This window comes from Enhydra lutris, unplaced genomic scaffold, assembly GCF_002288905.1.
Source record: "Enhydra lutris kenyoni isolate GAN:26980312 unplaced genomic scaffold, ASM228890v2 scaffoldscaffold9, whole genome shotgun sequence".
Taxonomy (NCBI): domain Eukaryota; kingdom Metazoa; phylum Chordata; class Mammalia; order Carnivora; family Mustelidae; genus Enhydra; species Enhydra lutris.
This window is the reverse complement of record NW_019154093.1, coordinates 28,528,274-28,541,806: the sequence shown is the minus strand read 5'-3', so window position 1 is coordinate 28,541,806 and position 13,533 is coordinate 28,528,274. Positions and strand designations below refer to the sequence as shown.

Sequence of the window (13,533 nt, the reverse complement as noted above, 5' to 3'; positions counted from 1 at the left end):
AAAAAGGAATGATAATTTCATTTTATTTTTTTTTTAAAGATTTTAAAATCTTTTTTTTTTTTAGATTTTATTTATCTGTCAGAGAGAGAGAGAGGGAGAGAGAGCGAGCACAGGCAGACAGAATGGCAGGCAGAGGCAGAGGGAGAAGCAGGCTCCCTGATGAGCAAGGAGCCCGATGTGGGACTCGATCCCAGGACGCTGGAATCATGACCTGAGCCGAAGGCAGCTGCTTAACCAACTGAGCCACCCAGGCGTCCCTAAAGATTTTAAAATCTTTTTAATGAGAGCAGGGAGCAGCAGGGAGAAGGAGAAACAGGCATCCTGCTGAGAAGGGAGCCTGATGGCAGGGGGAGAGCAATCTCAGGACCCTTGGAGCATGACCTGGGCCGAAGGCAGACACTTAATGACTGAACCACCCAGGTGCCCCATAATTTCTCTTTATAGAGAGGGTTATGAAAATTAAGTCCGTTTCAGCCACAAGATCCAAATATCTAATACCTACCAGGTTTTCAGTAAAAGTATGGAATTTTATCTGTACTGATCAGTGGATGCATTCCACCGAAGTTCTTAACTATAATTATCTGAACACCAATTATGTGAAAGGAATAGTGAATGCATTTTTTTCTAACTCTCAAAAGTGCACTTTCAGGTAAGTATGAAGATATCCCCTCTGTTTTCTTATAGAAGCTTTATAGTTTCAGGTCTTATGTATAATTCTTTAGTCCAGGTTGGGTTGATTTTTGTATGTGATGTAAGATAAGGGTCCAATTTCATTCTCTTGCAGGTAGATTGTTTTCCTAATGCCATTTATTGAAGAATTGAAGACACTGCCCTTTCCTCATGTGTAATCTTGGCACCCTTGTCAAAGATCATTTGAACATATGCATGTGGAGTTGTTTCTGAGCTATGATGTTCCATTGGGCAATATGCATGTTTTTATGCCATATATTATTTTGATTACTAAATACGTTTTGAAATCAAGAAATGTGAAGCCACCAGCTTTGCTCTTCTGTGTCAAGATTGTTTTGGCTACTTGGGGTCCTTTGTGGTTCCATATGAACTATAGTATTATATTTTCTATTTCTATAAAAAATATTATTGTGATTTTGATAGGAATTGCACTGAATCACTTTAGGTAATATGAACATTTTAACAATATTTAGTCTTACCATCCATGAACATGGGATGTCTTTCATTTATTTGTGTCTTCTTTAATTTCCTTCAACAGTGTTTTATAGTCATCAGTGCATAAGTCTTTGCCTCCTTGCTTTATTCCTGCATGTTTTATTCTTTTTTAAGAAAAACTAATGTTATTTCTGTTCATAATTGCATAATCTTATATATAGAAAACCCTAAAGATTCTACACCCAAAAAAAAAAAAACAAAAAACTGTTAGAACTAACAAATGAATTCAGCAAAGTTGCAGGATACAAAATCAATATAAAAAATCAGTTGCATTTCTATATACTGACAAGAAAAATTTGGGTGCCCGGGTGGCTCAGTGGGTTAAAGCCTCTGCCTTTAGCTTGGGTCATGATCCCAGGGTCCTGGGATCAATCCCTGCATTGGCTCTCTGCTCAGCAGGGAGCCTTCTTCTCTTCTCTCTCTGCCTACCTCTCTGCCTACTTGTGATCTCTGTCTCTCAAATAAATAAATAAAATCTTTTAAAAAAAAATCTAAAAGAGGTCTTTTTTTTTAATCCACTCTGACACTCTTGATTAATGTAGTTAGATCATTGACATTTAAAGTGATTATTGATATAGTAGGATTAATATCTACCATATTCATTACTGTTTTCTACTTATTGCTCTTGATTTTTGTCTCTTTTATCTTCAACTCTCCTTCTGCCTTTTCTGGTTTTAATTGAGCACTTTAAATAATTCCATTTACCCTTTTGTTTTAGCATGTCAATTATAGTTTTTTTTTTAATTGGTTGCCGTAGAGTTTACAATATACATACATGTCCAACAGATCCAAACCCAATTTTATTTTTTTTCTTTTCAGCATAACAGAATTCATTGTTTTTGCACCACATCCAGTGCTCCATGCAATACGTGCCCTCCTTAATACCCACCACCTGGCTCCCCCAACCTCCCACCCCCCACCCCTTCAAAACCCTTGGGTTGATTTTCAGAGTCCATAGTCTCTCATGGTTCACCTCCCCTTCCAATTTCCCTCAACTCCCTTCGCCTCTCCATCTCCCTATGTCCTCCATGTTATTTGTTATGCTCCACAAATAAGTGAAACCATATGATAATTGACTCTCTCTGCTTGACTTATTTCACTCAGCATAATCTCTTCCAGTCCTGTCCATGTTGCTACAAAAGTTGGGTATTCATCCTTTCTGATGGAGGCATAATACTCCATAGTGTATATGGACCACATCTTCCTTATCCATTCATCCATTGAAGGGCATCTTGGTTCTTTCCACAGTTTGGCAACTGTGGCCATTGCTACTATAAACATTGGGGTACAGATGGCCCTTCTTTTCACAGCAACTTCTTTCAAGATATGTCTCCAAAGGCAAAGGAAACAAAAGCGAAAATGAACTTTTGGGACTTCATCAAGATCAAAAGCTTCTGCACAGCAAAGGAAACAGTCAACAAAACAAAGAGGCAACCCACGGAAAGGGAGAAGATATTTGCAAATGACAGTACAGACAAAAGGTTGATATCCAGGATCTATAAAGAACTCCTCAAACTCAACACACACAAAACAGATAATCATATCAAAAAATGGGCAGCAGATATGAACAGACACTTCTCCAATGAAGACATACAAATGGCTATCAGACACATGAAACAATGTTCATCATCACTAGCCATCAGGGAGATTCAAATTAAAACCACATTGAGATACCACCTTACACCAGTTAGAATGGCCAAAATTAGCAAGACAGGAAACAACGTGTGTTGGAGAGGATGTGGAGAAAGGGGAACCCTCTTACACTGTTGGTGGGAATGCAAGTTGGTGCAGTCACTTTGGAGAACAGCATGGAGATTCCTTAAGAAATTAAAAATAGAGCTTCCCAAACCCACTTTTAAATAACACTGTCCTGCTTTATTGGTAATGCAAGTATTCTTTAATAGTTTTCCTACTTCCTTCTCTTAAAACATTTCATCATTTATATCACTTATTTATAAGCTATAATCACTGAATATGTTGTTATTTTATTTTGATCTGTTATTAGATTAATTAAGAATAAGAAAAACAAAAGTTATTTTACTTTCATTTATTTCTTCCCTAATGTTCTTCTTTTCTTTATGCAGACCTGAGTTTCTGACCTCTGTGTTTTCCCTCTTTTCTGAAGAACTTATTTTAACATTTCTGGTAAGGCTGTTCTATTGGCAGCAAATCCCTTCAATTTTTGTTTGAAAATAATCATTACTTCTTCACTAGAAAAGCTTAATAATTATATTTAAGATTTACTTCTATATAAATGTATCAGCAAATATTAAACTGTTATACTTGTAATTTGAATACTATAATACAAACACGAGACACAAACTACCCAATGTTAAATACTGATCTCCTCTGCCTGATTCTGTAAATATTGAGTATTTTATATTTTATTAAAGGAACTTTTAGAGTCTTGTCAATATTTATATTATGTACTATTATTCCTCACCAAAATCTTCATGAAACCTAAAAGGCTGGTATTAAGGTAGTTATTTTTTTCTTCTTGAATATTTTAAAACATGCCAGTTTAGATTAGACTTCAGATTTCCAGGGTGCTATGGATATACTAACACAGGACACATGACTATTTTTTGCCCATTTAAGTTTGTTTGCAATACGACAGAAATGCCTTCAAATTTCAGATAATGGGAAAAAAGCATCCTAAGCAAATAAAAAAGATACGATGGGTCAATTTATATCTTAGTAAAAACAATGCATCATATCAATCAATTTTTAAACTAAATCCTTAAAATCATTTGAAAAACATTTGTGTCTTCTAATTGTCCATGTACTTATGTCATGGAAGAAGATACAAGACAAGTAATAGAAATTTTAAAAATCTCAAACTATTCTAATTCCTAAAATAAAGAATTTGCTAATTAAGAAATTATCATTATTGTTTAGAAAATAGGCCTTTTGCATAATCTCAAATTCACTTTAAATGATTGACATGTAATTTAATATCTAAAAATACTCTAGCTGAATAACTTGTTAATATTTATAGTGTGTTCCTTCTTTGGATAGACAGGATTCACAACAGCTCTCAACTAACGCTGAAAAAAAATCACTTGATAGCTGTTATCATAATTACCGATTAACTTATTAGTGGCTTACCACTTTATTCGGGAATTTATTGACATAAGAACCAATGAAGAGAATAATTTGAAAATTTCTCATTGTGCAACTGTGCCCATTAGTAAAATTAAGAATTTGATACATCGTTATGTATCTTATATTATATTACTTATACTTAGTTGCTTTACATGTTTCCATGTGTGTGATTTGACAAAGTAAAAAACTGATTTGACCAACAAAAACAAAAGCCAACAAAAGCTTTTTCCTTTTTCTTGCTTTCTTTCCTTTTCTTTTTTTTAAGAACAAATCAATGATTTGGAAGATTTGTTAGTACAAGACAGAACACAGGAGAAAAATCACACAGTGGCACTGAATGCCAATACCAATAATTATCTCATGTGGTTATAACTAAGGATATTAATAATGTTTGTGCTATTCACTATTCTTTAGAACAAAATCAAAGCCATTAACTTGAACCTGAAGTATACACAACTTATGCAAAATACTTTTAACAAGTTATGTTACATTTTAAAACATTAGGAACCAAATACCTGTACCGGTTTGTATTTTGACTTAATGGAACAAGAAGAGAACAATATTCAGCTAGGGAATGTTATATTAATAGTAATAAGTTCCTAAAGTTAAAAAATGTCTTCCTTTTCCTTTATACTTTCCACATGCTACACAATGCCCTGAAAGTATTCATTATAGGAAAATAATATCAATCATAGACTTTAGACTTTGCTTTGGAAGGAACTAATGAGAAGCAAATTAGAAGGTGAGGTTTCATTGTTGTTTTTGAATAAGCAGTCTTAACTTTTCTTCTCATGGAAGTTTAAATCAGCTTATTATAAATACAACTAAACATCAATTTTTGTGGCTTTCAGGTAAAGTCCAACACTTCATTTATATAGTCTGTGAGAAGAGGTCCTGATTTTGGAAAGATAGAAAAGAGACTTCAATTCTGTTCTGTTCTATTCTATTTTATTTTATGCGACTGTTTATCTGTATGTTAAGACTATACGTGTGTGCTATTGCACTTCAAAACTGTGCTTCATGATTTAAGTCCCTCACAGATGGGGAGACACAGGATGGCAAGGAAGGTTGGAACCTGGGGCTCTAACACTGTCTTGGGGCTTCAGAGGAGGAATCTCATATGGCAAACCAAAAAGGAGAAGGAGGAAGACACCTTCTTACAGTGTTAATTAAGCACCTGTTAAAGACTAGGCTCAGGGCTGGGGGCTTTGATGTAATGCTTTTTTAAATTAAAATTTAATTTATTAATATATTTATACATTTATTTATATACATATGTGTGTATATACATTTATTTATTTATATGTTTGTTTGTTTGTTTGTTTGAGGGCAGAGGCAGAGGAAGAGGGAGGGACAGAATCAGGCAGGCTCTACACCCAGCCCTGAGATCAGGACCTGTGGGCAAATCAAGAGTGGGTGGTTTAACCGACAGAGCCACCCAAGCAACCCTTGATGTAATGCTTTTCAATCTTCAAAAAGTTACAAATACAGTATCTTGCTCAGATGTGTTGCAGACCCGTGGATTTATTTATTCACCACCTATTTGCCACTTAACCTTTAGGTCTCAGTTTTCTCAGCTCTAAGATGGAGCTAAGAAGAGCATTTCTGCCTGATTTTGTCAAAATTAAGTGATTCATGCACAGAGGCGAGTGTGCTGCCTGGCATTTGGTTAAGGCGCCCAAGAAATGCCGGGTGCTGCTGATATCATCACTGTTTACCTGGCAAGATTCCAACTGTGGGATGAGAGAGGGTGACTCTTCATAAGCAGAAAAGAGCAACGCTCCGAGCCTGGCCTTTTCCAAGACCTCTTCTGGAGGGCAGCCTGGCTGACGTGGAGTCTGGGGTCCAGGGAAGGAAGGAGGGGAAAAGGAGGCTCACTGGGCGCTGCACGCGGCGGGTGGGGCGTACAGCTGGGACAGAGTTCCCACCCCGGGGCGCAGGGGGGAGGACGCCAGGGGCGGGGCACAGTGGGGGCGGGTGGGGAGAGGCGAGTTGGGCGGGGCGAGTTGGGCGGAGCCGGCAGGCGGTCCTGCAAGCTCAGCTGCCGGGACCCGCGGGGACGTCGCCTGCTCAGAGCTCGGCAGAGCAAGAGGAAGAGAGAGCTATGCTTGGGGCGGTGGGCTCCCTGGTGGCCACTGTCTGGGCGGTGCTTCACCTCCGCACCCTCCTGCTGGGTGCCGTCGCCTTTCTGTTCTTTGCTGATTTCCTCAAAAGACGGCGCCCAAAGAACTACCCGCCAGGTCCCCTACCTCTGCCCTTCGTGGGCAACTTCTTCCATCTGGACTTCGAGCAGTCTCACCTGACGATTGAGCGGGTAGGAGCGGGCGAAGGTGCAGGGCTGTGCCGGGACCCTGACTTGCAGGACAGGGGCCATCCCGGGGATCGAGGGCGGGAGGCTGGGTGGCTGTGCAGCGAATGCAGGTTCCTTGGTAAATCCTGCTTCGAGCCTCGATTTCTTCACTGTCTACTGGTATGATTACACCTGTCCTTTCTAGAAGTGAAATATTATTCACTGATGACTATTTAAGGGTGCCAGACATGTTACAGTCTCTAGCCCATTTAGTTGTGTATCTTGTTAAGTGTTATTGCAACATCCTGTTTATAATATGATCACTTTGTCCTTTTAAATATTTTTGTCGTGGGGGTGGGGGTTTGGGGAAGCTGTACTTACCTTCTCCGCTGTATTTCCTGAGTGTAAAATGATACAGGATTCCCTAAATCCTCACCACTTGTGAGTAACTTAACCCCTCCCTTTCCATCTCCTCTCCCTGCTATCAGGGCTCACTAAAGTAATTTGTTTTAAAGTGTCCCTCTGCTTAAATTTTCTTAGTGCTTCCTACTTACTGCCTTCCAGAGTTAGGGATCCACTTGGAACTCTTCTTTTTTTTTTTTTTTTTTTTTTTTTTTTTAGATTTTATTTATTTATTTGACAGACAGAGATCACAAGTAGGCAGAGAGGCAGGCAGAGAGAGAGGAGGAAGCAGGCTCCCTGCTGAGCAGAGAGCTCCATGTGGGGCTTGATCCAGGGACCCTGGGATCATGACCTGAGACTAAGGCAGAGGCTTAACCCACTGAGCCACCCAGGCGCCCCGGAACTCTTCTTAACTCAGCCTCTTTCCACCTTTTTATAATCATGTCCCACCAGGGTTTCCTAACTCTGTCCTCTCTGATTTCCTTAAAATTCCCTTCAGCATCCAGCCCTCTCTCAAACATCCTCAGCTGGTTTCCTGTCACTCAGCTAGGTACTTCTGTTATCTGTCACTACCTAGATGAGTGACAACACTGTGGTAGGTGACTGTGAAGGTTAAATAAAATTATCAGTAATCAAATCTGGCTTTTAGTAGGTGCACAACAAATATTTGTTCCCCTTTTCCTAGACGTACCCCGGGCACTTTAAACACATGCTTCTATACTCAAGTACAGGTGGAGAAGGTTTTATCAATTTCTTGGAGAAACACCCAATTGGGAACACTAAGTGACAGGATTAGTAACAGAAGTTTAAAGCTAGGCTCCTAAACCTATACCCTTGTTTAAGAAATGCGTTGGGTGACTGGGTGGCTCAGTTGGTTAAGCAACTGCCTTCCACTCGAGTCATGATTCCGGAGTCCCAGGATCGAGTCCCACACTGGGCTCCCAGCTCCATGGGGAGTCTGCTTCTCTCTCTGACCTTCTCCCTCTCATGCACTCTCTCTCTCTCTCTCTCAAATAAATAAATAAAATCTTAAAAAAAAAAAAAGAAAGAAATATGTTGCTTAAACCTGGCTGGCTCAGCTCAGTCAGTGGAGTATGCGACTCTTGATCTCAGGGTTGTGAGTTTGAGCCTGAGTTTGGGTGAAGAGATTACTTAAAATCTTTTTAGGAAAGAGAAAGAAATATGTTGTTTAATTTCCAAGTATTTGGAAATTTTCCTGCTTTCTTTCTAATGATTTCCAGTTTGATGTCACTATGGTAAAAGGACATATCCTGTATAATTTCAGGTCTTTTAAATTTGTTGAGGTTTGTTTTATGACCCAGCATACAGTCCCATGCATGCTTGAAAAAAATGTATGTATTCTGCTACTGTTGGGCTGAGTGTTCTATATGTATCAATTAGATCTCATCGGATGATCCTGTTGTTTGGTTTTCTATGCCCTTCTATAACCTGACCTCTTACCTATTGATTCTATCAATCACAAGGAGAGGCATGTTGAAGTCTCCAACTATAATTACAGGTTTGTCTATTTCTCAACTCAGTTCTGGTAGTTTTTCCTTTTTGTATTTGTCATCTCTATTATTTGGAAGATGCATGTTAAAATTAATATATCTTCTTGATGAATTGACTCTTTTGTTATTATGTAATATATCTCCTTATCCCCGGTGATTTTCATTGCCTAGGCTTTAGCTGATATGATACAGACACACCAGCTCTTTGATGATTATCTGGATGGTGTGTACTACATTCTTTCACTTTTAACCTATTTGTATCATTGTATTTGAAATGAGACAGTATACAGGTGGATCATTTTTTTTTTAATTCGCCAATCTCTTTTATTTTTTTTTTTTAAGATTTTATTTACTTATTTGAGAGATAGAGAGAGAACAAGCAGGAGGAGCAGTAAGCAGAAGGAAAGGCACACTCCCCGCTGAGCGAGTCCCCATGTAGGAATCCATCTCAGTACCCTGGGATCATGACCTGAACTAAAGGCAGGTGCATAACTGACTGAGCCACCCAGGTGTCCCAATCTCTGTCTTTTAATTGGCGGATTTAGATCATAATAGTTAATGTAATTGTTGATAAGTTAATACTTAAGCCTGCCATTTTGTTATTTATTTTCTATTTTTCCCCTCTGTTTCTTATCCCCATATTACTCCTTTTCTGTCTTTCTGTGGGTCACTTCAACTTTTTTTTTAAGAATTCCATTTTAATTTATTTATACTGCTTTTTAGTATATCTCTGGATTGTGTTTAAGTGTCTGCCTAAGGATTATAAGAGGCACATGTAGCTTAATACAATCTACAGTATTACCATTTTACCACATCAAGTATAGTATCGATTCCTTACAACCAGTAGGTACTTTCATTCTCCCTGCTTTATAATTATCTTGAATATTATTTCTATATATATTGAGAACCACATCAGACAATATTATAAACTTGCTTTTAACTATTAAGCACACTTTTTTTTTAATTCAAGAGGAGAATAATCTATTATATTTACCAATTTACCCTTTATGTTGCTCTTCCTTCATTCCCAAAGTTCCTAATTTTCTACCAGTATCATTTCCTTTTTACATGAGGAACTTTCTTTAGCCCTTCTTCTAGAACTGGTCTGCTGGCAAAAACTTCTCTTAACTTTCCTTTACCTAAAAATGCCTTTATTTCACCTTCATTTCTGTATATTTTCACTTAACGTAGAATTCTAGATTGACAGTTTCTTTCATTCAACGTTTTAAAATGTTATACCACTTCTTTCAGGCCTCTGTGATTTCAAATGAGAAATTTGCTGTGATTTGAATTGCTCCTCCCCATAAGTAATAAGTTGTTTTTCTCTGCGTGATGTCAAGAAGATTTTTTTTGCTTTTTTTTTTTTTAAGATTTTATTAGGTTATATCTTTTGTGTGAGAGAGAATGAGAATCTGAGGCAGATCTGCGCTGAGCACAGAGTCCAACCTGGGGCTTGATACCATGACCAAGAGATCATGATGTGGGCTGAAACCAAGAGTTGGACACTCAACTGACTGAGCCACCCAGATGCCCCAGTTTTTTTGCTATTAGTTTTCAGAGATTAGATTATGGTATGTCCTGGTGTTGATTTCTTTGAGTTTATTGGGTTATTAGATCTGTAGTTTGATCTCTTACCAAATTCAAGAAGTTTTCAGTCATTATTTCTTCAAATATTTTTTTTTAATTCCACATCCTTTTTCCTCTCTTTCTGGGACTCTTGGATGGTGATGGTGCAAATGTTACATCTTTTGTTATTCTAACATAAGTCCCAGAGGGTCAGATTTGTTCTTTTCAATCTATTTCCTCTGTGTTGTTTGGGTTTGATACAGTCTATTGATCTGTCTTCAGTTTCACTGGTTCCTTTGTCATTTCTGTTCTGCTATTGAGTTGCTTTATTGAGGTTTTTGTTTGGGTTATTGTATTTTTAAGTTTTAATTTTTCCCTTTGGTTCTTATATATATCTTTTATTTCTTTGGTAAGATTTCCTAATTTTATTTTTTAAAGATTTTTTAATTTAAAAATATTTTTTATTATGAGGGTAGGGAGGAGCAGAGGAAGAGAAGAGGAGGGGAGAGAGAGAAAGAGAGAGAAAGAGGGAGAATCCCAAGCAGACTCTGTGCTGAGCATGGAATCTGATGGAGGGCTCAATCTCATGACTCTGAGATCATGAACTGAGCAGAAATCAAGAGTCAGATGCTTAACAGACTGAGCCAGTGAAGTGCCCCCCAATTATTTTTAAATTTTTAAGAATATTTATTATTGTTTATTGAAACATTATAACTGATTTAAAATCTTTATTCCTATAATTCCAACATCACTGTCATCTCAGTATTGGTATCAACTAATTCAAACTGAGATTTTCTTGGCTCTTGGTAAGGTGAGTAATTCTGGAATATGTCCTATAAAACATGTTGTGTTTTATATGACTTGGGACATGTAAATTCTTCCATTTTGGTAGAGAGTCAACCTGTTTATGGTCAGAAGCTCACTTTTGTGGATTGTGGCTCAAATGCCAATTTAAGTTATAAACCCTCTTCTCTTCAGTGCTTCTAATCTTCCCCTCTTATGTGTTATCCACCCACCGAGGACTCCATCTCCACATTCTCATCAGTACAGGCTAGGGAGAATGATAATGGGGACAAAAGACCACTCCCTCCCCCAGTCCTGGGTAGGGTAACCTCTTCTTTACAGTAGGGAGGATGGAAGTCAGAGATCTATCCATATATGCTCCATGGGGAAGGAACATCTCCTTATTTCTGTAGATGAAGGGTAGAAATAAGAATTTTTCCTCTTAACCCCTCCAGTTCGGGGGTGAAATTTACAGTTTAGCTCACAGACTGGGCAGGCAAGGGGCATCACCTCGTTACTACAAAGATTGGTTGGGTAAAGACAAGTTCCCATCCATGTTTTCCACTCATGGAGCACCCATTAGGGTGGGGGAGAATCACACCTTTTTTCATGCTGTTGTCTCCAGAATAGGGACGGAGAAAGGTTAAAAAGTTTCTGTCTTATCTGGCCAAGCTTTTTCTGTCACTTTGGCTAGAGAAAACAGTACTTTCTTGGAGTTATTTTTCCTGTGCTAATTAGAGTAATGATTAGTAGGAGTAAAATGGAAATTCTTTTACTCAATCTTGTCTGGAAGGGAAATTTGATCTGTGCCCTTGTTTTACCATTAAGATAGAGCTTATTAGAAAGGGTAAATGATTTACCTGTCATAAAATTGTCTAGTAGTGAAATTGAGGCTAGGATCTAATCCATGGTCTGGTGTTTTCTCATCAAGTCAGACTGTTACATTTTACTCCATATAGGTTCGCATTTTTTATATTTTTGGTTGTAAAACAAATGGAATCAAATGGTTCATTCAGTTACAATGAATTTTACATTCCCCAAATTTGGAAACATTAAGTCCCAATGATTTGCTGGGTCTTGTAGCAGGATTTAGATGTTCATTTTCATTAATCTTCACAAAAAACACACAAGTCAGGTATTCTCTTGTGGTGGGTCCATTTTGCCATTGAGGAAACTGGCTGAAAATAATAAAGTCTTTTGCTTGAGTTATTCAGTACAGATAATGGCAAAAGGAGGAATCTCTGGAATCCAAGGCTTCTTGACTCTTACACCTATCCTCTACTTACACCACTTGACTTTTCATGGTAGAGGATAATGGATTCATTGATTCAACACACATTTATAAAGTGTTTACCATAGGACAGCCACAACACAAAACAGTGTATGATGAAATGTGTGGTGTAGACTCATGGTAACCAAATGAGGTATCAGGAGATGAGATCACAGAGAGTGGGAAGCCCTAGAGACAACCTCTTGTAGAATGTTGGGATAAATTGGGCTGAGCTTTAAATGCACATCAGGCAAGTGGCCATGTGGAATTAAGGGGATGGGAGATTTTTTTTTAAACCCGAGGAAGTGGCATGAGCTAAAACATAGCAATAATACAGTGAGGAAACTAGCCTGTTTAAATGGCATGATGGGAACTTTTCTTGTGTTATTTTCCCTATTTTCTAAACTTTCTCTATCGCAGCTATATGACCTATTAGATGAGCATTTATCAAAATAAGAGAAAACTTTACGGGACTAAGGTGGGAGAATGGTAGATAAGGTGGATAAATGAATTAATTAAAATACACATTAAGCTGTTTATAACAGAGACCTAAAAATGCAGTAATGTAAAAAAAGATGGAGACTTACTTTTCTTCCACAAATGAGTTCAGATGTAGGCAGGAAGTTAAGGAGCGAGTGGCTGCTTTATACCTGAAGGTCATCCAAAAACTCCAGTTCCTCCTACGTTGTAGTGCTGGTCCTGCAACACCTTTGTGTCTGAGTTCTGCTCTGTAGAAAGGGGAGTAGGGAAGGTGGTGAGCAAGCAGCTTTCATTTAAGGCTGAGACCCAGAAGGAGAACATATGTTCCCCATCACCACTACTCCTGTACCATTGTCTACACCTGGAGAAGCTGGGGAATGTGATTCTTGATTGGGAAGTCAAGTGGCTCCTTAATACTTAGGGAGTGCCATCACTCAGAAGAAGGGAGAATATCTTCATCCTTTCATTTAAAGATGAAAACTAAAGAAAGAGTTAGAAAGAGCCCAAGCTTTATGCCCCCAAGCTATGTGCTAAATCTCTGTGCCTCCTTTTCTGAAAACTGAAAATGCTTTCTAGGATGGTTAAAAAAATCGCATAACCCCATGAATATCAGTTTGTTGTCAGAGTGCCTAGCAATTAATGCTTATTTCTGTAGCTATACCACTCTTCCCTTTTTAAAAAAATTGATAGCAAGAAATTAAAGGAAAGCCACTGTGTTGCATAGCAGGCATACCTTCTCTGGCCTCCTCACTGGATGGGCTCCATTATCCCACTCTATGGCCTCTTCCGCTTCATTGCTTTGTCAATACCTTACCAGAGTCCCTTTGCTAAAATATGCTCCCAAATATATCAATAACAATACAGAAATTGATTATTGATATTAGTATTATGGCTAATCCTGCCATAACCTCCATTTTATGGATTTGGAAACTGAGACACAG

General features: G+C 38.1%; 1 protein-coding gene across 1 annotated transcript in view; it reads left to right on the top strand.

The window, feature by feature from the left end:
• The first annotated feature begins 6,394 nt into the window (after positions 1-6,394).
• The window catches only part of LOC111143525 (cytochrome P450 2J2), a 42,041-nt gene continuing 34,902 nt past the window's right edge, over positions 6,395-13,533 (top strand). Inside the window, exon 1 of the mRNA XM_022497340.1 lies at positions 6,395-6,604. Coding sequence (XP_022353048.1) covers positions 6,395-6,604 — 210 coding nt within the window. The remainder of the gene's footprint in view (positions 6,605-13,533) is intronic.